We start from the raw sequence: 24,788 nt of genomic DNA on the forward strand, positions 1-24,788 counted from the left end.
GGGTCGCTCAATCCTCCGTAAGGCTCCTATGTTCCGGGACCCCTCAGGCACTGCCATTTGGTGCGGCAGTCGGCCCGGGACTTCAGCGGGGCACCAGTGGGCACAGGAGACACCGTGCACAGCCCGGAGCTCAGGGACTGGTGCCCGTGCCCCGCTGCTCGATCCGGAGTAATTTGGGGGTCCTAGGGAGCTCCCAGTACAGGAGTAATTGCAGGGTTAGCGCGGAGCTGCAGGCTCACGCTTCCACACTCATCGGCTTCGAAGCCACGCCCAAAGTATCCTTCTTCAATGAGGTCCAGATCAGAGTGCATGCACAATGTTGTGGGATCCATAAAAGAACATTGAGCCTGATGTGATTTTTTTGAATTTGCTAATACCTTGTTGTCCATCAACAGTGAGTTCTAGATCGCACAATGTTTGCATGTCATGGTGAATTTGCACAAGTGAAATAAAAGCCACAACACTGCTTGGGGCTAGTAAAAGAACATGTGCCATTGACGTGGACTGCACAAACAGTGTGGCCTGAATCAGAGGGGGACAGGCTAGAATAACAAATGTTTGTCAACATAGTCTGAGCCAAAATGCTCCCCTGTTTCTTGAAAGAACAGCAAACCTGAAGTGGCACAGTGTTGCGAATGCTTGTTGCAGCACATGAAATTGCAAAGCATGGTTCCAGTCAAGCAATCAAGTAACCAAAGGCAAGGACACTACCCCCTGGAACATAGAATTAACTCGACTCTTACTTACCTTCGCACTTGTGACTGTCTTGCTAAAGCTATGATAGTGAATTGTGAGGTGGTTCCATCTTGGATGGTTGTTGTATATTAAATGGCTTAGAACTATATGACGGATGCTGTGATACAATCATGCAAGGAACTGTTGAAACTGTCCAAAAAATTGAGGATCAAGGATAGATCAATATTGGATATTCCTGCCTATGCTTTATTGTAAGCCATGGCAAAACCAAAGGGGATGATGGACGGAGCGTTGAACAATGAAAGCACTCACCCCCAGTCAACTGATCTGGGTTTAATCCATCATCATTCTTGAGCTCACTCTGCCACACCCAGTTCAGACATGGCCATAGGCAAATTTGGATTCAAACAGTGGATTCAAGATAGCCTGGCTGATGACAGCTGATTAGCCAGAAACCGGTCCTAGGATGCTTGTATTCAGTCCAGGGAGGACCTGGCTTGGCAGTTCGGGCTGGACTGTTCCCATGGGGCACAGGGTCAAGACTGATTTGAATATGGCTAGGTTCAAACTGGAATGGCATGGTGAGAAAAAAAACAATGGATTTAGGCTCAGATCTCTGTACTGGGGTGACTGTATGACATTGTTCTGCATTCTGCCCATCAACTGTTGTATTTGCATTTGTCACCCCAAGTGGGACGGATATGCTCAGATGTGAGTTCTGTGCTCTCCATGTCACATTGCTGAAAGCCCGAAACGGGTCCTTGGATGCTTGTTTCCAGTCCAGGGAGGACCTGGCTTGGCAGTTCGGGCTGGACTGTTCCAATGGGGCACAGGGTCAAGATTAATTTGCATATGGCTAGGTTCAAACTGGAATGGCATGGTGAGCAAACAAAAAAACAATGGATTTAGTCCCATATCTCTGTACAGGGGTGAATGTATGACATTGTTCTGCATTCTGTCCATCAACTGTTGTTTTTGTAATGTAAACCATGGCATCCTGCACTTAGCATCCTCGATCTCATGAAAACTCACAAAAAACATATACAGAATGCAGCATAATCCCTTTAACATGACTAACGAAATCCTGCATGCTCTGGGGTAAAGTGTGATGGAAGAACAGAGACTTTAGAATATGCCTGAAAATTCAACTGTGTCTTTGATAACATCCTGTGAAGGCACTTTAATATGGAGATTGGTATAAGTGTAACGTTTAATTGATTTCCATTTGCTATTCAAAAGAGTTTGATACGGTGACCTGAAGGGTCACAAATGATTGCAAAATAAAAAACTGAGAAGGCTGAAACATGTAGCATTGAAAGCTGCTCCAGTTACTTCTATATTGACAATTGAGCATGGCACGCTTTACTCTCAAGCTCAAATTTAGCAGTGAAATATCACATCAAACATACAAAAGGTGATTGGAGGAATGATTACAATATGGGAATTGCTCGAGGTAGCATTACGACCCATCATTGGTTTGCCCACCATGCCACCTCAGATTTTGACCCAGAATTATGCAACTAAGTCTTGGTCCTGCTCCAATACGAATAGTTCAGGCAGAATTGCAAAACTAGGTCCTCTCTGAACTGGAACACAAGTAATCCAATACCATTTTCACCCTGATTGAGGTTTGTCAGTCAGATGCTATTTCCCTCTGAGGCGGAAAGCCGGAGGTTTACTGTGCTCTCTTGCACCTTATACTATAAAAACGATTGACTGATAATTGTTTTAAAAATTGTACCATATTTTAACTGGAGCGCTTTTAAAACCTCCCTGACCCCCCTACAGCGAGATCACTTCGCTGGGCACCCCATTTTCACAGCGTCGATCCACTGAGGCGCAGGGAACATTTCAATACAACTTTGGCAGCCATCTTAGATTGGGCAGGCTCGCCGGAGAGCTCGACGCCCCTCCCGCCCTCCCTGGGTATTTAACAGGGCGTAATTCGGTTCCGCGAGGTTATTCTTGCTGTTTCCCTCTGAGGTGGAAAGCCGGAGGTTTACTGTGCTCTCTTGCACCTTTATACTATAAAAACGATTGACTGATAATTGTTTTAAAAATTGTACCATATTTTAACTGGAGCGCTTTTAAAACCTCCCTGACCACCCTACAGCGAGATAACTTCGCTGGGCACCCCATTTCCACAGCGTCGATCCACTGAGGCGCAGGGAACATTTCAATACAACTTTGGCAGCCATCTTAGATTGGGCAGGCTCGCCGGAGAGCTCGACGCCCCTCCCGCCCTCCCTGGGTATTTAACAGGGCGTAATTCGGTTCCGCGAGGTTATTCTTGCTGTTTCCCTCTGAGGCGGAAAGCCGGAGGTTTACTGTGCTCTCTTGCACCTTTATACTATAAAAACGATTGACTGATAATTGTTTTAAAAATTGTACCATATTTTAACTGGAGCGCTTTTAAAACCTCCCTGACCCCCCTACAGCGAGATCACTTCGCTGGGCACCCCATTTCCACAGCGTCGATCCACTGAGGCGCAGGGAACATTTCAATACAACTTTGGCAGCCATCTTAGATTGGGCAGGCTCGCCGGAGAGCTCGACGCCCCTCCCGCCCTCCCTGGGTATTTAACAGGGCGTAATTCGGTTCCGCGAGGTTATTCTTGCTGTTTCCCTCTGAGGCGGAAAGCCGGAGGTTTACTGTGCTCTCTTGCACCTTTATACTATAAAAACGATTGACTGATAATTGTTTTAAAAATTGTACCATATTTTAACTGGAGCGCTTTTAAAACCTCCCTGACACCCCTACAGCGAGATCACTTCGCTGGGCACCCCATTTCCACAGCGTCGATCCACTGAGGCGCAGGGAACATTTCAATACAACTTTGGCAGCCATCTTAGATTGGGCAGGCTCGCCGGAGAGCTCGACGTCCCTCCCACCCTCCTACCGCCCCGCCCAAAGTATGTATAAATACAACAACATCGCACGTCCGCGCCGGCGGCGCCCCGGAGGCGCGCCAGAGGCAAGCCCGTCTGCGCCCGTCCGCGCCGGGACCGGGCCTAGGGCCACAACCCCTGGCCCTCCTCTCTCATACAACCGGAGCACACTGCTGGAGATCGGTCCCTCCTACGCCCCTCTCTGTACTAAATACGATTTCTCCACAATGTTACCAGAGATACAAATACAATGCCAACATTGTAATACTACACTCGCGGTCACGAACCCTACCAGCCTAGTTCAAAATCTAGGATCTGAGAAAGACACTCACGTGACCATGGCGCTAATCAACGCGCGTTCCCTGAGCAAGCACTGCCCGGAAATAGCCGATCTCATCAGCGATCTCAACTTAGATGTTCTTTACATCACAGAGACCTGGTCAGATGAGGCATCTGCCCCAGACTATGTTACGGCGGTTCCCTCAGGCTTCAGTGCCTATCGGCAGGACGGGCCCAAAGGGAAAGGTGGTGGGCTAGCCATCATAGCGCGAGACCATTTGGAAGTTCGCTCCTCGCCTATACCCATTACCTCATGCGAAGCCATGCATTTTAATATAAAGCTGTCCCCGACCTACAACTTCAAAGGAGTGCTCCTCTATAGACCCCCTGGGAACAGATCTGTGTTCCTTGATAACCTTAGTAACATCACCGAGTCTATAGTGACAGAAGAGTCTACCACAATTTTGGGCGACTTTAACTTCTATCTGGAGCAAAGCAGCGATAAGGACACTATTTCCCTCACATCCGACTTGGAAATAATGGGCCTCAGTCAATTGGTCACGACCTCCACCCATCAAGCAGGTCATACGCTAGATGGAATCTTTTCAAATGTGGAAGGTCTGTGCATAGCCTCAGTTCTCCCCATGACATGGACTGACCACTCAGTCATTCTTAGCAGCCTCACTATTAAAGGCTCGCCGAGAAAAAAGGCTGCTCACATGAACAGTGGCACCTTTAAAGCATGGAAGGACATCAACTCCAATGACCTTACGATGCTGTTAAACAACACCATCCCGGATCTTTCCACTGACCCCAATACCGCCACCAACCAATTTCAGAAATGGTTGGCCGAAGCCACCACTCAGTTGGCACCTACAAAATCTCTGTCAAAGAACAGAAATTTGCCTAAAGCTCAGTGGTATACAAAAGAACTGAAAATTCAAAAACAACTAACTAGGAACAGAGAACGGCACTGGCGAAGAACTTATGACAGCGAAAATAAGGAAAAATATAAACAAGCTCTTGCTTCTTATAAAGCTATGATAGTAGCAGCAAAAAAACACTATTTTACCACCAATATGGAGACCGCGAAAAATTCCAGCAGACAGCTATATAACATTGCTAAAACCCTTTCTGGAAATGCCCCGGACCTCAACCCCCCCCCATCACAAGCACTATGTGATGCCTTATCCAAGTTCTTTTTCACGAAGGTCAATGACATCTACCAAGCTTTTAACTCTGACCCCGCCAGCAGTCCTGCCACGTCCTCAATGATCACACCGAAAAACACCATGACCAATTTTAAACCCCTCACCACGGATCAAATTAAGGGCATAGTAAAATCGATCAAAGCCGGGTCAGCTCTGGATCCCTGCCCAACCTCGGTGATTGCAACCGTACCAGATACAGTCATTCCCATTATCACACATGTCTGTAACACTATACTGACATCTGGAATTTACCCTGATTCATTAAAAAACACGCTGATTAAACCCCTGCTAAAAAAGCCTGGTCTAGACAAAGGTGAATTAAAAAACTATCGCCCTATCGCGAGCCTCCCTTTTCTAGCAAAAGTCACCGAAAAGGCCATGAACCAGCAACTCTCGGAATTTATTGAGAGTCACAACCTGCTGGATGATACACAGTTCGGTTTCCGTAAACACCATGGAACGGAAACCGCTCTCATCAAGGCAGCTGATGACATAAGAGTCATCCATGATCAGGGAGGAACAGCACTGCTCGTCCTTCTTGATCTCTCAGCGGCCTTCGACACGGTCGACCACAAGATCTTGGTCGACCGTGTCGAAAGGATGGGTATTCAGCTTACTGCCAAGGATCTTCTTGCCTCTTTCCTGGCCAACAGAACCCAGGCGGTCACCATGGGTCTTTTCCAATCAGCGGATCTGTCGTTGCCGTGTGGGGTCCCTCAAGGCTCATCCCTCAGTCCGACACTATTTAATATCTATGTGTCGGACCTTGCAAGTGTCATCAAAGCACACGGGATGAGCCTCACCTCATACGCTGACGACACCCAGCTGGTTTTGGCCATAAAGGGCGATGGACAGGAGGTGGCAGAAAGATTCCAAAGGGGGATGATTGCTATCGGTGAGTGGATGGCAAGAAATTGCCTGAAGCTCAATTCCGATAAAACTGAGGTGGTCATCTTTGGCAACCTTCTGCCAGCCTGGTCGGCAGCTTGGTGGCCATCTGCTCTTGGTGTCCCTCCTACCCCCACCGCTAAGGTTAGAAACCTAGGAGTGACATTTGACGACAAGCTCTGTTTCATGGCCCATGCAAATAAGGTGGCAGCTAACGCCCATTTTAAGCTCAAAATAATAAAAAAGATCATCCCTTATTTACCAGATTCGGCAGCCAAGACGTTAGTCACCTCCTTGGTCCTGACATCGTTGGATTACTGCAACGGTCTATTGCTTAATGCACAAAGCAGAGTCACGAAAAAGCTTCAGACTGTGCAGAATGCAGCGGCACGCGTGCTATCCAAAAAACCCAAGTTTGCTCCCATCTCGGACACTCTGAAAGATTACCACTGGCTTACCATTCAAAATAGGGCTAAATTCAAAGCACTATGCATAGTCTATAAGACCCTGCAGGATCAAGGACCGCGCTTCCTCAAAAAGCTACTAATTCCTTATAATCCGTCCAGAACACTGCGTTCCTCCTCGCTTAACCAACTTGTGGTTCAACGAAGCAGAACAGTCTCATGGGGTGATCGCCGCTTTTCTATCGCAGCCCCTAAAATCTGGAACTCCTTACCGAACCACATTAAAACAAGTTCCACACTCCTCCAGTTCAGAAAGAAACTGAAGACGTGGTTATTCAACCAGTAAACCCAGCCACCAATCTTCTGATCAGGGATAGACAGCATTGCATACCAGCGCCGAGACGCCTACGGGTAATTGCACGCGCTCTACAAATGCCATTAAATAAATAAATAAATAAAAATGCAGCTGGATTCTAGTAGCACAGTGAGCAAGGTCCAATCCTCCCATACAAAAGATGATGGGAGGAATGCTTCCAATTTTTTTCTAACCACTGGCAAGTGCTTGGGATACCATTTCAATCCATCATTCTTTTGGCTACTGTGCCACCTGAGAGTAGATCCAGCAATATGCAAACCAGTCTTGGTACTGCTCCAATAGGAACAGCCCAGCCTGAACTTGCAAGACAAGTCCTTAAGTTGGGCTACACCCAATTTAAAAACCCTAAATCAGGGCAAAACCAATCTTGGATTGCTTCTGTTCCAGTTCAGGGAGGAGCTGGACTAGCATTTCGGGTTGGACTGCTCCTTTTGGAGAAAGGTCAAGACTGATTTGCATATAACTGAACACAAACTGAAGGGACCAGTGGGCAAAAGAACATGGGGTTGCAACGCTATCCCAAACGACTGCCAGTGGTTAAAAGTATTGCGAGTATTCATCCCATCTCCTTTTAGTGTTTAGCGAAATATGACAGCCTTCAAATTGACGCTGTGTGACATAGCTATTGCTGAATCTGTAAACTATTAAGAGGCCAAAATAACATTTGTTCCATGGCCCTGTTTATCAGAAGTTCAACATCTAAAAATAAATTAGAAATTTTAAAGTAGTCTGTTCAGGATAGTTTCATTTCCTATGGTAACATAATGAGTGTTCATAAGTGTGCAGAACAGCCACTCTCATTGATACATTTAAAGATGCATGAAAGAGCGGGGATGGGAAAATTAAAAAAAGTAAGATCTTGGTGACAGGTGGAGAAATATTGGTTAGGTTATCTAATTCTCCCAAGAAAATAACTGCAGCTTATGAAGGACAGAAAGTCGGACGAGAGTGGGGTGACTATGGGGAATGCAACTAAGTTTAGTGGGGACATAAACCTCAGAATACTCACAGAAATGAAAAAAATAATTCAAGACTAAAACTGAAATTCACAAGCTGAACAGTAAACAACAGCAAATAAAGTCTACGCTTCCAACCCCGAGATTACCTTCCATAAAGTGGAGGCAGCTGAGAATACGATTAACTTGGATAGTTAAATTGAAAATTTTAGAGGATTAGGATAATAGAAATAACAAAATATTGAGGACTAAAAATGATAAGAAATAAGGGATTATGATGGGAAGACAGGCTAGCATTACCTAAATATTGTGGTTCTAAACGCTTCACCTTTGGAGCAAGGGTGAGCAGAGAAATGAAACATATTGATCTGTAATCGTCTTTAAAGGGTAAAATGTGTGGAAGCAGCGTGAAAACAAAATTGAAAACAAAATGACGGACATGTCAATACTTAAGAGCGAATCTGCCCGAAATGAATAACTAGGACTGAGTGGTACTACTGTCAAGAAATCACTCTCTTTTGTGAAAATATTTGAGCATTTATGATTTGAGAGACATGATCTCAAAGATAGAGTGAATGGTATTGTTGCAGAGTCTGACTCCAGCTAATTTGAAAACTTGAAGGCTAGTTTCACAAAGCTGTTTTCATGAGTTGGTGTGATTTATTCCTGCAATTTCAGTAATAAGGACCATATGTACAAGTTGCCACCTTTTGATGGAAGACCTAGTCAGTCGTATTACAAGTGCCATAGCCAATTAAGCTCTTGTAATAGGTTATACAGGACATGCATTTGTGATGGAATCTTCTCTTCTTTTTTCTTGTGCAACAGTCATCAAATCCCCTAGAAAGGGGATCAATGGTGAATGCGGCCACTGGTAATACAACAACCATGTTATGTTTGAGCAAATTAGGAGGGGCGAGGCCACTCGTTTATCCAGAGAACCTGTGAGATTTTTTACCCTGGCAATCAACTACAGGAGGCATGCATTGTCTTAACTGCTAGATTCTCTGAGGCCATTCTGCAAATTTAACAAGAAGGCTTCCTAATCAGGAAGTTATCATCATGCAGCGGTCCTTTGCTTTTACTTTACAACAACACATCCCCATGGATTACCTGGTGACCTGGAAACTCCGGCAACAAAACAAGGAGGAAGTCTGGTCAGGTGAACTGTTCAGTTCTTTTACTGCAGTTATTCCAGCATGGATTAGCAGTCTTCACATTGTTTTGACGCTACGGTGTCAAGCCTCTAAAGCAAAGGAGTACTGAAAACTTCATGTATAGTTCACTATTCTGGTGATCAAATACAAAAGCCAAGACACTTCAGTTCAGGGTCCTGGTTGCAAGTAAGAATCTTTTTGACAGTCTGGCATCTGCAAATTTCCCCCCAGGACAGGTACACATTTCCCCATCTTGCATTTATGGCTCGGATCAGTGATCCACACTCCCAAGTATCAGTGTTAATGGCTGTCACCATCAGGATGCCCAGGCTTGAGAAACTTCCCATAAAATTGCCAGCACGCCCCACACAGACTACAGAGCACATATAATAATGTCAAACAAAAGCCAGGTTCAAGCTACTCAATAGGTTGTCAAAAGGAGAAGGATCCAGTGATCCACAACATAAATCACCTTTGGGCACCATACCACTCCACCGCACCTAAACCAATTTATGTGACATGCCAATACATCACTCACATAAATGATTCCTTAACACCACCACACCTAAACTAACTTATGTGAGATACCCTCCTACCCCTGCAAACGATTCCTAAACAACAGTTACAAGGACATAAAAAAAACAATGGGGGGGGGTATACTTTCGTGATATATTAATGATAAGGAAGGTAACGTCAGCCCTGACAAGATGGCATCATATGTTGATACACAGCCATGAACTACATCCAAGGACATTTTTTTTTTTAACACAGTTCTTATACACCAAACAAGGACCCTCAATTACATTAGGGACCTAACCTGCACAAGAGCTTCTAACAGACCTGACTACTGGTGGTTGTTCACAAAATTCAGTCACGAAAATCGAGGAATCTTTAAACAGAAGTACAACAAAGGTTTTCAAACATTCAGTATTCATGGGAAAACAGATTTTGCTCGGTGTTTACAAGTGCGCCGAAGGTTCTTGGCGCAAGAGATTGCTGCTAACTGACATCTGGGATTAGGGGCAGTGTATGATTTGTGTAACATGCCAATTTGTAAATTACTTTTTTAAAATATTGGTCTGCAGGACCCCTGCAGTTTTGGAGTTTGTACTGATTCATTTTTCTCCAACTGTCAAAACATCAAGGCATGTGCGGTAATAATCTTTTTGAATTTAAACATGCAACCAAAGAGAGTTATGGCCAAGTGAGAAAGGTTCCAATTATTAATCATTAGCTTAACACTGCAAATTCATATTTTTAAGTGTTCCCTATGACAAATATATTTAGTGCAAAGGAACAAAACGACAGCTTCAAGGATTTACATCAAACTGCAAAGCTGTCTCTTCTTAGGTAAAGTTTATTTTTATTTGGGAATAACGTTTACCTACAAAAATATTGCACCCAATACATCTGTTCCCACATCATCATCAATGTAAGAATATATTTACCGCTCATAACTTCACATCCTCTTACTTAGGTTTACCTTGTGATGTAGTGATATGGGCAATGTAGTGGATGGGATATTTTTGTAAGGTGGTTCAACACCCCAAAACGACGAAACAAATTCAAAATACAGGTTCTAAACTTGTAGTAGGCCTAAAATGTTGTGGCCCTGGGGGTTATTTGAAAGCTGACTCTCTCCCCAGTTAAAACAGCGATAGGCGAAAACTGACTGGTAACTCATTCGATTCTGTACTATTACAAAAATTTTGGGAGATACCAAGGGTTGTGATGATAATACAGCACCCCTCCTGGTAATTCTTGGAATTGTCTTGTGTGGCCTGGGGAAGGCCTTGTCATACATCCTAATAGTGCCATCTAAAAGGAGAACTATCAATCTTATGACTTATTTAGAGATCAAACACAAAGTTGGGATTACTGAGGTGAAGACTTTTAGAAAGTACAGTGATAACATACAAACAACTGAGCCACTTGGGTTATCCATGAGTTATCAGGAAGCAATCGATGGTAGAGTTGGAGAGAAAATTCTGAGAGGCTTGCTCTCCACTGCCAGTTACAGAGAAGTACTTCTCATATGGAGCTATTGGTCAGTACCATAATTAGCTAAAATCTTCAATCGTAGGGGCAGAATCTATTATGTCTAAACCAATGAAGGCAGATGGGTTCTGGTAGGAGAGGACTGATTAGGAGAGCCAGCCAAAAAGGACTTGTGTTTGGTGTTCTCATCCTGCAAGAGCATGGAAGGCGCTGTGATTATGGCAAAGTGGAATGTTAGGATATTTGATGAAAATGAAATGTTACCCCAAAAGTAACTGGAAGCAGGCCTCTTAAGCAACGGAGTACTGCAAACTTTATGTATAGTTCACTATTCTGGTGATCAAGTACAAAAGCCAGGTCACTTCAGTTTTAGGGTACCTGTTGATAAGTCACAATTTTAATATTTATTTTATTTTTTAGTTATTGATTGTTTGGCTTCCGCAAATTTGACACCAGGACAGGTACACATTTCCCCATCCTGCATTTATTAAGTGAAAAGAAGAAAATATTTCTTGGATTTAATTGAAAAATGAGTACAAATTCAAGTAAATATGCAGGAAGGCAGTGGATGCATTATAACAAGAACATGTACTGATATATTGAAACCAGTCTACTATCATGGTCTGGGAGTATTGCAGTCTCTAATTTTGTCCTGCCCGATATGAAAGGTGGAGTGGAGGACTGCAGTACCTTCAAAAAAGAATCATAAAAGTGTGAAAGGCCACGGGACCAAAGAATATCCTGGTCTAATAAGTTGGAGCATGGATGAAAGGAAAGTAATCAATGCTGGACCTAGGCAGGACGATAGTTCTGCCCCAACTGAAGGAAACAGCAAACTGGAGAACATGATTCCCACAGGAACACAGAAACTAGAGAACGAAGAAGGGGCACTGTCAAGCACCAGACTTTGACTGCATCGTGATGCAAAGAGACGCAGTTTTGAAGCTCTTTAGATAGAGCTGAAACAGGGAATAGGATGTTGTCAACAGGAAGTTCTACATCTAGGATTGGAAGGTAAAGGAAGGTTCCAGAACTTTCTGGAATATAAAATAAGGTTCTCGAATATTCTGAAAGGAAGGTTAAAGGAAGGTTCTGGAACCTTCTCGAAGGTATCTACAAATGTTTTTATATACTTTAAGAATCATCTTTAGCCATTTAAATACAGTATTTCTTCAAGATGTGGTCTTCTGGCCTTTTTCATAGCTCTCCACTATTTGGCTGGCCTTAGAGTGGCTCAGCATAAGATAACAGGTTAATGTAGCAATCCCCAAGTAGTGTGGGAATACAGATAGGGAAAGAAACCTCGAGGTAGAACTAACTGTCAGTGGGCTCTTTGTGTTCAATCCAAGTGGCAAAACAGTATTCCTACCGATCCCTCCCTTTTGAAAACCAGCTTCCAGGGGAAGGTGAGAAACATCTTTGGAGTAATTTTTGGGCTTCAATGGAAGAGGCTGGAGTCCAAGATCTTTCACATGGTTGATAGCCTTTCCACTGAATTAGAAATTGCAGTTAACTTACAAAATAATCAGAAGAGGAGAGATAGATCTTTTGAAAGGATCTGGTGAGTAAACGGCCTATTGACAAAAGGCCTCCGCACTCATGGAGGAGGCCCTGCAATCGTGGCCCACACTCATGGTGGGGCCTCCGCCTGCAGTTACACATTACGGAGGTCCCGCAATGAGTGCGGGCCCCCACTGCTACTGCGGGGTCCCACCACAAATCAGGAGGTCCTTTGTCAAAAATCAACCCCTAACATTGTAACTAAGAAACATGAAAAGTTGGATGGATGTTCCAGGAAGATTGTGATTTTAAGTGACAAGTGACTGGATTTATCTTTCTCCTAATAGAAAATGGACCAAAGAAACAAGGTCTAAAAAGAACAGGAAGATGCAGAGAAAGCAAAAAGCAAAAGGATGACCATACTTTATGACGAGGTTTAAAGTCTGGTGTGGGTCTTCAATGTCGATCTTCCTGACATTTCACTGTGTGTTTAGCTTGAATTGGAGTTCCAAAAATCTGATTTCTCTGTTCTTGGAGTTGCCTTAACAATTCAGAGGCTACAGGGACCAAGGGATTTATTTGTGGAGGTGAAAGAACTGAGATTGGAAACCTGGAAGACATTAAGAAAAGTGGGTACTTTGGTTGCAGAGTGTGTTGCATTATGATAGGCAAATTCTGCAAGCAAAGGGTAGACATCCAGACCATATATTTTGTGTGGCATTAATGTCGCATTGAATAAATTGCTTTAGGTATACTAATTCACCCCTTCAGTATATCCGTTGTGTGTGAAATCCAGTAAATAATGATTGTTTGGCTCCAAGTGCTGAACATAGACGTCTCAAAAACCAAGATTTTATTCTAATCAAATGTCTGAACTTGTGATAATAGGAAGGCCATTAAGATGAAAAATATCCTCGATAAATTGTTTCACCAGTTGGGTAGGTTTAAAAGTCTGTAGATATAATATGCTATAACTGTGGGAGGAAATAGAATGGGTTGTAGATATCAAAATGGCATGTCCTGAATTACATTTCAATGAGCATATACTGGACAAGTAAGCACATAATTCTCAACATTTTGAAACACTGAGGGACCCCAAAAAGATTAAAGTACAAGATCTAAATTGGACACTATTCCTTGATAATAGAAATAGGTGAATAAAGACACATTCTTAGAACTTGTACGGGTAAGACTTGGATGGAGATGAACAAGACTTAGTGATGAATATATAAATCTTGATGATGTAGTAATTGTGCCTGGCAAAGGATCTTTTCTTGCTCATCCGTATTCAAGATTTTCTATACTTCGAGAACCCTTTTGAGATTAGAGTGGATAACTACCAAGACTTTATTTGGTAGTAGAGAAGCACATCTTTAGGATTTATATTTTGTGAACTGGGAATATAGGTAATTTAAAAGTCATATTAAGAACAAAAGTAAATTATACAAGCCTGTGACATTGCACGATTCAGAGAATGTGCAAACTTCTGTGGTCAGTTCTTATTTCAAAAGATTCCCTAGATCTTATTAACAATGTTCCCATTCCATGTAGGCAGGTTTATAGAGAAACAATTTCTTTTCTGAAACTGAACTGTTCTTTTACAAAATGGGGGCTTGGGTTAAAGCTTTCCTGGTTCTTGAAAGGGTTCTTCTGCTTCTCGAGACCAATAAAGTCCATTAGATAGACTCTCCTAATTCAGAGTATGAGAAGTATGACAAGCATTCTGTTCAAATTCTGAGATGCTCTACTGGTAAAAATGTGCTAATCCCAAGAAACATTGAAAATCTCTGGTGGAAGTTGGAGACTGTCAAACCATAATAGCAGAGACCCTATTGGGATCTATTGCCAAGCCATGAGTATTTAAGATGTAATCCAAATATTGGATGTTAGAAAGAAAGTCCTTTGAAATTAGGTTTTTCATATTTGCGATGCAAGTCGTGTTGTTGTCGATGAGTTAGAGATTACATGTTTGTGAGGGGTGACTGTCTTTGGATAAAATAAAATAGCCTATTAAATACACCACCACATATTGGTTTAAAACTTCAGTGGAAATATGCTCCATAATTATTGGAAGACTGCTGGGGAACTGCACATCTTAATAGGCATTCAAAATGGGTGAATGGAGTTCAAAATGTCGTATTATATTAATCTCCTTCCTTTGTTCCATGGCACCCCGGAAATCTAATTTCATATTGCAGCTCCTTGTGCTGCTTGCACAAAGGCTGCAATAAGGGGTGGAGGATACATATCCTTAATGGTGATTCTATTTAGATCCTTATAGTCAGTGCAAAGATGGAGTTCCGTTGATTTCCCAGGAACAGAGAACATAGATGCTCCTGCAGGAAAAGAAGAAGAAAAATGGCCATATTGTGCGTAATTCCTTCACTGGCTCAGACATAAAGTAAATTATTTTAAATTTAGTTGTTCATTAGGAATAGTTGGAATGGCACATTCAAACTTCTGATGCGGATGAAGACAAAACTCTGGGAGTTTTTGAACTACATCTAAAAAGTCCCCATAATATTCTGCAAAAGAGTCCATAGTTGTGATGATGGTTTGAGAATCCTTTTCTTCAGAGATCTCCTCCACCAATGAATGGTATCCTCTAACAAAGTAAGAATTCTCATGACAGAATTGGGATGAAAATTCGGCACGCCCGGTTCCCCAATTAATATATGGATTATGCTGTGCCAACCAAAGTAAGCCAAAGATCACTAGATCATTTTGAGAGGCAATAACATCAAGGGAGACAGTCTCATGGAGACTCCCAAGCCATACCTCCACTGAAACAGACATGGGGAACCATCAACTGGTTGAACCTGTTCCAGAATTTTCTTTGGTTGTAGAGGAAACGGGTAAGACTGGGACCAGTTCTTTTCCGGATATAGTCCACAAGCTACAGACTCCAATAAGGCTGTAGTTGCTATTTTGTCTTGCCAGCAAAGTCGAATTGGACTGGGATAGAAATAATAATGAAAAGGCTAGGGATTTGTCCTAACTTCGTCCTGATTTTTCACTGAATTTTTAACCAAAGGATTTAGATCAGCACATTACATAGTACTGTGTAATTTCTTCCCCTTCTCGGACTCAGGAAGAGGACCTCTGGTTATTCCAATCTTCATGGGGTCCTCTGTGGAACTAGGATCATAGAGTTCACAAATCAGACTGTCTAGAAAGAAAAGCTTGAAGTTCTAATACAGAATCTTCTCTTTTGATCTTTCTACCTTTCTCTCAGGTGAACAATGCTTAATCATCAAGGCCAATTCAGTTAACTCCAACAGGGTCTTAGGACATGAAAATGTACCCAACACATGTTTTAGTTCTTCTTTAAGCCTTGAACAAAATAGGGTCTTAAGTGTTCTCTGGACACAAGTGGTTTTTCCTGCCAACTGATGAAAGCTCATAACGTAAGAGAACTTCCACTCCTTTCTGTGAGTTACTGCAAAGGGCAACTTCAGACAAAAATCTATCTTATCTCTCAAACATCTTCTTGAACAAATTCAGGAAGGGAGGATAGTTATTTAGGCTGCCCTAAGTGAGTTCTAAAGGCATAACCCAAAATAAGGCTTCCTCACTTAAGGAGCTTACCAAATATCCACCCTGGTTCTGTTTGAGGAAACCTGGCAGGCATGAAATGCACTGTTTGGCTGTCCAAAAACTATTACAACTTAGTTGGATCCCAGGAGAAGCGAGGAGCACTTGAACCATTAACAGAAATGTCATTTGACCTATTTGTCAGTGCCTGTTTAAGGGCTGCCTTCTTACTTTGGAGGTCAAGAATGTCTTGAATCTGGTTTTGTAACATCAAATTAGCATGAATATTTGCATCCATCTTAACACCAGTCAGACTTTTTCGAGTGCGACAACCTGTCAAGTCCTGGATGCTGTGAAGTGTTCCTCAACCTGGTACTGGCAGTCCGAGGTACAGGCAAAGCCCTCCGATAGTCACTGTTGCTTCGCAGGATATGGAACGTAGAGGATCACTGCGAGAAGGAATCCATGAAGGTAAAAAACACAGGGGAAAAAATCCCCATAGAAGGAGTTAGTATGCAAGAAAGGTAGCCACTGCTGGAGGTAGGGAGGAAGGTAGATCAGGATGGACTGAAGAAAACAGCAAACTAGAAAGCACAATTCCCAGCGGAGCACAGGAACTCAAGAACGAGGTGAGGAAACTGTCAGGCACCAGACTTCAACTACATTGTAATACAAGTAGAACAAATTCTGAAGCTCATTATATGCAGAAGAAACAGGAACCAAGATATTGTCACTGGATGTTCCCCCATCTTGAATTAGAAACAAAAGGAAGATTCCCAAATGTTCTGTAAGGTAAAAGAGGGTTCCTGATAATTCTGGAAGGAAGGTTAAAGGAAGGTTTTGTAACTTAATGGAATCTGTTGAATACAGATTTTGCATACATTATGAATCGACCTTGTACTTCGAAATACATATCTTTCTGGATTTTTTAACAGATCTCCAGTAATTGGCTGGCCCTAGGGCAGCAGGGCACAACGCAACTGAGTAACATAAGCAATCCCCAAGCATCATGGGAACTCCTAGTGAATGTAGCCTTGAGATAGGACTAACTGCAGCAGGCATCTCCATGTTTTATCCAAGTGCACAGAATCTGCTTTGAAGAGGTGGAGGGGGACTGTGAACTACGTGGTGAAGAGAATACGTGGCCTGAAGAGGGAAGCCAGGGAATCTTGGCAAAAGAACTAGTAGATCTCAGTGTGTTAAATAAGATAAACACTGGATACAATAAAAGAAAGATTTATTGCAGATACACCACCAACGTGCCTGCTGCTGCTCCAGTCTCCAGCCTCATACAATCTGCCAGAGGCATCACCATGGAGACTAGAACACCGAACTAAAAGAACGTTAGAGAGAAAAGATTCTAATAATGTGTAAGCATTAGATTACATTACAACACATCCCCTTTACTAACACTACAAGGAAATGATACAATAAGAGAAAAATAAATGCACAAAGAACAGAAACATAATCTAAACAAAATCTATGAAACGTGCAGGAGCTCGATGAGATCTCTGTGGAAACCTGTTTGATTAAACTTCACCAGCATTGAAAGAAGAAGATGAAGCACCATCAAAACAAGGTAATGATGGAGAATTAACATCAGAGAATTTCGCAAGTCTAGACATGTTCCATTTACTACCATTTTGCATGGTTACAACATTTCTGTGTATGGCAACGATTCTAAAAGGACCCATAAATTCTGTAATACCATTTTTATGGAATCTTATTTTTTTCACGAGAACCCATTGACCAATGCTCCACAATCTGTATCTTGTAGAATTTTTCAAATCATAACGTTCCTTATATTTCTGCTGATAAGAATGATTTCTAGACTCCACTTCCCTCTTTTCCGAAGGAACAATATTTTGAGCAGGAAGCCATGTGGGATTTAGTTTAGAATTAGCTTGTCTACCCCATAATAGAAAAAACGGGGAGTTTTTCAAGACATGATTAACCGTGGTGCGATGAGCCCACCACGTATCATGCAAAACATCCTTGAGGGGAATCTTTGTATCCAAAGATCTTTGAAAACAACCTTTAACCACACAGTTCATGTGTTCTGCAAGACCATTTGCCGGTGGAGAGTAAAGTGCAGTTTTGAGATGCAAAATTCCATGGTCATCCAGGGAATTTTTCATTTCAATGGAGACAAACTGCACCCCATTTTCAGTAATGATGCACTTGGGAATTCCTTCACATGCAAACTCATCTCATCTCATCCCATCCTCGTCGCCAGTGTTAAATAAGATAAACACTGGATACTATAAAACAAAGATTTATTGTAGATACACCACCAACGGATGCCTGCTGCTGCTCCAGTCTCCAGCCTCATACAATCTACCAGAGGCATCACCATGGAGACTAGAACATTGAACTAAAAGAACATTAGAGAGAAAAGATTCTAATAATGTGTAAGCATTAGATTGCATTACAACAGTGTCACAATGAACAATTGAGAAGGAGACGAAGCAGACAACTGCGGAGATGATTCCAACATATCATTAGTATTAGTTCTAACAATTTCCTTCCCAGCAATACCACCCTGCATAACCTCATCCCACATCCATTCAAAAGAGGGGCTAAGTTCGGTGTTGGCCTTAGAACAAGAGAAGCTCCCTTTACATTTTGCCATCCTATTATGATGCCAAACTTGGTTATCACTTAGCTTAGCAGTCTTCGTGTATAACTCCACAACTTGCAAAGGATTAGAAAATTTACTTTGACCTTTCTTAACCTTGGTGTCAAGTTTAATTCTGACCCAATCCCCAACTTTGAGCTCAGCCTCTTTAGTGACATTTTTCCTTCCAAAATCGCTAATGTGTGAATCCTGATTCTTCCTTAGTCTTGAACGGACTAAAGCAGGAGACCACTTCCCACAAATTTTCTTTGAGTTCCACGCAACATTATCCTTAGTAAATGGCTCCCTACCTCTAAGGATCCTAAACGGGCTGTAGTTGGTACTAGTGGGAGTGATTCTATAGGCCCAAATGGTTTCTAGTAATTCCTTTTCCCAATCCTTATCAGCACGAATAGAGGCTTGGATGCTCCCCATGATTACCCTGTTGAATCTCTCAACAATGCCGTTCCCCGCGGGATGGTAAACAGGTGTCTTTTTAGGAGTAATACCGTTCCTTTCCAAGAAATTTAAAAAAAACTCAGATCTAAATTGTGGGCCATTATCAGTTAAAATGTTCCTCGGAACACCTTCTTGCAGAAACAACTTGCGAAGAAAAGCAACAACAACTCTAGCATCAAACTTCTCAGTTATTTCAACTTCAGGCCACCTGGAGTAATTGTCAATCACAATTAGGATATGTTTAACACTGCCTTCACAATTTTCAACTGGACCCAACCAATCCATGCTTAAATCCTCCCAAGGATAAATAGGAATATGTCTAAATCCAAGAGTAGTTTTAAATACTCGTAAGGACTTATCTGCATTAGCACAAGTATCACACTCTTGGACAAATCTCTCAACCTCCTTATCCAATCCAGGCCACCAATATGATAATTTTACTCTTGATTTCAATTTCATGATACCCAGGTGACCTTCATGGTTGATAGACAGAATTTTACTTCTCAAAGAACAAGGAACCATAACTCTCTCGCCTCTACACAAGTGGTCAGCATCATCTATACAAAGCTCATCTTTGATTTCCCAAAATGGTCTAAGCTCATCCTTCAAATTTGATTTATGTGGCCATCCTCTAATGACATAGTTACGGACAGAGCTTAAGATCTCATCTTTATTACAGCACACTTCCCAGTCTTTTTTAGAGATGGCCACTAATCTCTGGTCATTGTCCTCATGGATAACAGCAACCTCATTAGACTCAAATGAATCATAAGAGTCATCACAACCAGGTAAGGGAGAACGACTTAAATAATTGGCAACTATGTTCTTTTTGCCAGGAAGATATTCAACATCATACGTATATCCTAGTAACTTAAGACTCATTTGTGCAAGTCTTGGAGTGGCCTTCAACATCCCTTCTGAGGTAAGGACTTTTAGTAGGGGCTTGTGATCTGTCCGCAAGGTGAATCTAGTGCCCCAGACAAATTGTCTAAACTTCCCAATACCCCATACAACAGCTAGCAGCTCTCTCTCAATAACTGAGAACTTCCCCTCAAGAGTGGTTAAAGACCTGGATGCAAAAGCAATTGTAACTTCGAATCCATCACTGCCAGACTGTGAAAAAACAGCCCCTAATCCTTTACCACTAGCGTCAGTAGTGATTATGTTGTGCAGGGTGTGGTCGAATGCTTGGAGAGGAAATGCATTAACAATTTCCTTCCTTATATTATCAAAGTCATTTTGTAACACATCATTCCAGACAAATTCCGCTCTTATTTTAAGTAATTGTCTAAGATTAAAAGTCTTGTCTGCAAAACCCTTCACGAATTTTGAGTAAAACTCAACTATCCCTAGAAATGACCTAAGGTCATCTTTAGAACAAGGAATGGGAGCGTTTTCAATTGCCTCAACCAACTTTTTTATTGGAAAAATGCCTTTTTCACCCACTTCATGTCCTAAATAGGTCAAGGAGTTCATACCAAACTTGCACTTTTTCAACTCAGCTGTCAAACCATTACACTCAAGCGTTTCCAATACAGAAATAAGTCTTTTGTCATGGTCTTCTCTGGCTTTACCCATTACAAGTATATCGTCTTGGAAGTAAGTTACACTTTCCATGCTCTTGAACAACTTATGCATCAGACGTTGAAAAACGGCCGCTGCCGATGCCAGTCCAAATGGCATTCTTATGAACTGATAACACCCAAAGGGAGTTATAAAGGCCGTTAGTTTTTTACTTGACTCGTGCAGGGGAATTTGATGGTAGGCTGATACCAAGTCTATAGAAGAAAACCATTTTATACCGCAGCTTTGTGCTAAGAGTTCATCATTCCAGGGGAGAGGACATTTATCAATTACAATGTTTTTATTTAGGTCTCTTAAATCAATGCATAAGCGGAGACGGCCGTCAGATTTCCTCGCGACGACCAATGGCGCCAACCATTCTGAGCTTTCTATTGGTTCAATGACTCCCTTCTTTTCCAAGATGTCAAATTCCTTCATGACATCACTCCTGACGCTTAAAGGGATATTCCTTGCTTGATGGCAAATTGGTTTAGCTCCATCTTTTAAGATCATTTTGTGTGTGAAGCCAATCAATTTCCCAATCTCACATGAAAAAACTTTAGGAAATTGCAAGGTTATTCTGTCTAGGAATTCTTTGTTGTCCTCTTCAAGGATCAAAACCTGAACATCACTTCTTGCATAATAATAATGCCTAATGCACCTTGATCGATCCAGCCAAGAACGGATGGACCAACTTCAGCAACATATAATTTGCCCAAACACTTCCGTCATTCAAATTTAAAAAATTCCTCAACGAACCCCACCATGGGAATTTTTTCACCATATACGTAACAGGCTTAATGTCAGATGGCAATAACTCCTTTTTTAAAACATGTTATGTTATGTTATTTGGATTTTTAAGCGCACAGCTGCCCCAGCTAAGGGGCGTCCCGGCGCTATAACTGGAGAAGGTAACATAACTAATAACACAGAAAAAGTAGGGAGTGATTAGTAAGGCAGAGGAAAGAAATGAGTTTTAACAGCTTTCCTAAAAGCAAAAAGGTCATCAAGAGTGCGGATGTAGGCAGGAAGTGCGTTCCATAATTTAGAGGCCAAGACCGTAAACGATCGGCCACCCAGTCTACATCTCTGAAATCGGGGGACAAGTGCCAGATTTTGGCCAGCAGAACGAAGACTGCGCGAAGGGGTGTACAAAGACAAAAGGTGCTGAAGGATGATAGGGGTGTCAGATTTAAGAATTTTGAAGGCAAAGCAGAGGGCCTTGAACTCTATGCGCCTGATTACTGGCAGCCAGTGCAGATTGAAGATTGTGCTACGGGCTGAGGAGAAGCGTGGCAGGCCCACCAGGGCTCTAGCTGCCGCGTTCTGCACCCGTTGAAGTCGCAGGACTTCCGCCTGGTTGGCGCCCAAGAGCAGAGAGCTCGCGTAGTCGAGCCTCGATAGTACGCTGGCTTGGACCACCATCTGGCGTGTGGGGGCATCAAAAATATACGTAACAGGCTTAATGTCAGGTGGCAATAACTCCTTTTTTAAAACATGTGCAAACAACTTTTTCCATATATCATGCTTAACAATCGTGTAAGGAGAGCCAGAATCAGGTACAATATTAATTAAAACTCCCCCTATTAAGATGTCACAAGTAGGTTTTTTAGATCTGCAATTTATATTCAAAACAGCGTTCTCATCTTCCCAAAAGTCAAGGATGCAAAAGATGCTATCATCACTAGATGCATCATAGTTCTCAGAATTTGGTTCATTAGAGTCATCGATGCATTTCACCATTTTCTTATCTTTCCCAGATTTAAATTTACAAACTTTAGAAAAATGTCCAATTTTAACGCAAAAATTACATTTAGATTTTAAGGCTGGACATTTCGGATCATTAGCATAATGTCCATTGAACCCACATCTGAAACAATTAGGAATGCTTTCTTTTTTATCTTTAAAAGATGGACCAGGATTAGCGTTTTTTTATAAGAGAAAGAGGATTCATAATTGTTCTTTTTTTGATGGTTATGAGACACTTTGCTCACAGTTAGTCCATCTTCTTTATCATTGTCCTTAAGGACAACTTTAGCACACCTCTTAGACATCTCTGCCTTTCTAACAATTGCAAAAAGTTTGTTAAGTGGAGAAATCCAAAGCTTTTCTTGAATAGAGGCATTGTTGCAATGCATTACTAATTGGTCCTTAACGAAACTATCATGAAGGGTGCTAAACTCGCAATTAATGGCTAACTTCTTTAGAGATAAAACATAGTCTTCAACAGACTCTGACTTCCCTTGTTTCCTTTTGAAAAATTCATATCTGCTTATTCCTACACAAACTGGGGGATGGTAATGCATATCTAAATCCTCCAGAGCATCTAGGAATGCAGTGTTGTATTCATCTCTAACCTTTTTTTCCATCTGATTAAAAATGCTATTGCCTTCCGGCCCCAGACTATGTAAAAGCATTTTTTTCTTCCTCTTTTGAGAAAATGCATCAGCCTGTTCTTCCTCTAGGGCCTCTATATAATTTAAAAAGTAGACTTTCCAATCCGACCATTTAATTGATGGTTCACCTGGTCGGGGTAAAAATGGAACAGGAGTATTCAACCCTCCTTGTGATGCCATTTGATAATTCAAACAAATCTAAGGCAACCTCGAAGTAAAACGTTATTATTGGAGCAGAATAACACAGAATGAAAATTTAATGCGTAAAAAAAACAAAAAATTAAAAGTACAATGTAAGGAGAATGAAAAATAATTAAAACAAATAAGATATTTGTAAGGTGTGCATGTCACCGAAACTTTTCAATGGAACATGCGACAATGGTGTGCATATCACCGCAGAATCAAATCTTCAGAATACTTCAAATGCTTCTTAAATTCACTGAAGAAGGATTAGAACAGTACCTTGAATATCTAAAAGAATCCGTTTGAGTAATAATAAAATCTTCAGTTACTCGAAAATGAAGCACAGAAAATCCGTGGGTAAATCAACGAACGTGAATGAAGTTGACACTGAAAGCCAAACTGGAGTCACGTTGCGTGACCTCGATCACGGGATGACGTGGGGAGTGACGAGAAGTGAACTTCGCAGCGTCGTTTCGAGATTCAGTAGAAAACGTCACACAACTCACAGAGGAAGAACGGAGAGCCTCACAGCAAGAACATGCTTCTCGCTCCAGAACGTTCAGTCGATTTGAAGAATGCGCACAGGTACCGTTGCTTTTAACAAAATGACGAAGAACCGTTGCTCTTAACCAAATGACGAAGTATAAATTTGAATTGGTTATGTCGGAATATCAGTATTTCAATTAAAGTAGTAACAGGTACCATTCAACTTGTGCACATCTACATGTTACGGTAAAATTAAAGTAATTGGAGTAATTTCTCAAGACGATTACTATATAAGTTCAAATGTCACCCACGGTATAAAACAGTCATGGCAATAGTACTCACGGTACGCAAATGTTCATCAAAGAATTCCTGTGCTCAGGACTACGAAGCTTCTTTTTTTTCGTGTTTTAAATCCAGGAAAGGAGTAGAAGATAATATAAAAAAAAAATCCTTGCGTAGGTTCTTGATCTTCCTGCTTGCTAATAGAAGTCGAATCCCATCTTTTGTCGCCAAAATGTAAAGAAGGAGTAACCAAGTATTTGTATCCAAACGTGAAGTTTATTGGGAAGCAAGCAGGTACGTCCTCATCCTGTCAGGCACCGAACAATAACAGATATTTCTCCTACGTTCTGGAGTGTGGTTGTGTGCATCATCCGACTCTATGCCAACTAGAGAATGCACACGAGCACAACACCACAAATAACTCTGTTAATAAATGTAAGAAAACCATTTATATATTGAAACATCTTATGCAGTAAAGACACAGAAAAAATAAATGATGTAAGTACTTATCTATGAGATATTCACTTGATGTAAACTTTGATAATCAAACTATACAAAGTCTTCAGTCTTGGCCCTTACCTTTATGAGGTGCTGAAGCTCTGACTGCCCTCGCCGGCCCACAAGTGGAGCCACCCTTGGTGAAGAATGCTGGGAGACCTGCAGCAAGGCAGTGCTGAGAGGGGATGCCTCATCACTTTCTCGACCAATCAGAGATAGGTAACTGGGATCAGAACTGCTGAATCCACTAACGCTTCCCTCAGAAGACCCTGAGCTGTCTGCTGCAAATGGACACAAAACAGATTAGATTTCTTTCAGGCTCTGAAAGGAAACATTCAATGAGAACGGGAGGGAAAGGAAAGTCGAATAAGCAAGAGTGGGTGCATATTAGTCGAGTGGCATTACACTCTATATTC

General features: G+C 41.8%; 1 protein-coding gene across 2 annotated transcripts in view; it reads right to left on the minus strand.

The window, feature by feature from the left end:
- Window positions 1-24,788, minus strand: part of KIAA1755 (KIAA1755 ortholog) — a 696,136-nt gene that overhangs the window by 22,489 nt on the left and 648,859 nt on the right. The window contains exon 22 of one of the 2 annotated variants that reach the window (XM_086932242.1): window positions 24,454-24,650. In XM_086932242.1, coding sequence (XP_086788368.1) covers window positions 24,454-24,650 — 197 coding nt within the window. Of the gene's footprint in view, window positions 1-24,453; window positions 24,654-24,788 lie in introns of both variants that reach the window. The other variant, XM_086932241.1, reaches the window with a different exon arrangement.

This window comes from Lissotriton vulgaris, chromosome 7, assembly GCF_964263255.1.
Source record: "Lissotriton vulgaris chromosome 7, aLisVul1.2, whole genome shotgun sequence".
NCBI classification, from domain to species: Eukaryota; Metazoa; Chordata; class Amphibia; order Caudata; family Salamandridae; genus Lissotriton; species Lissotriton vulgaris.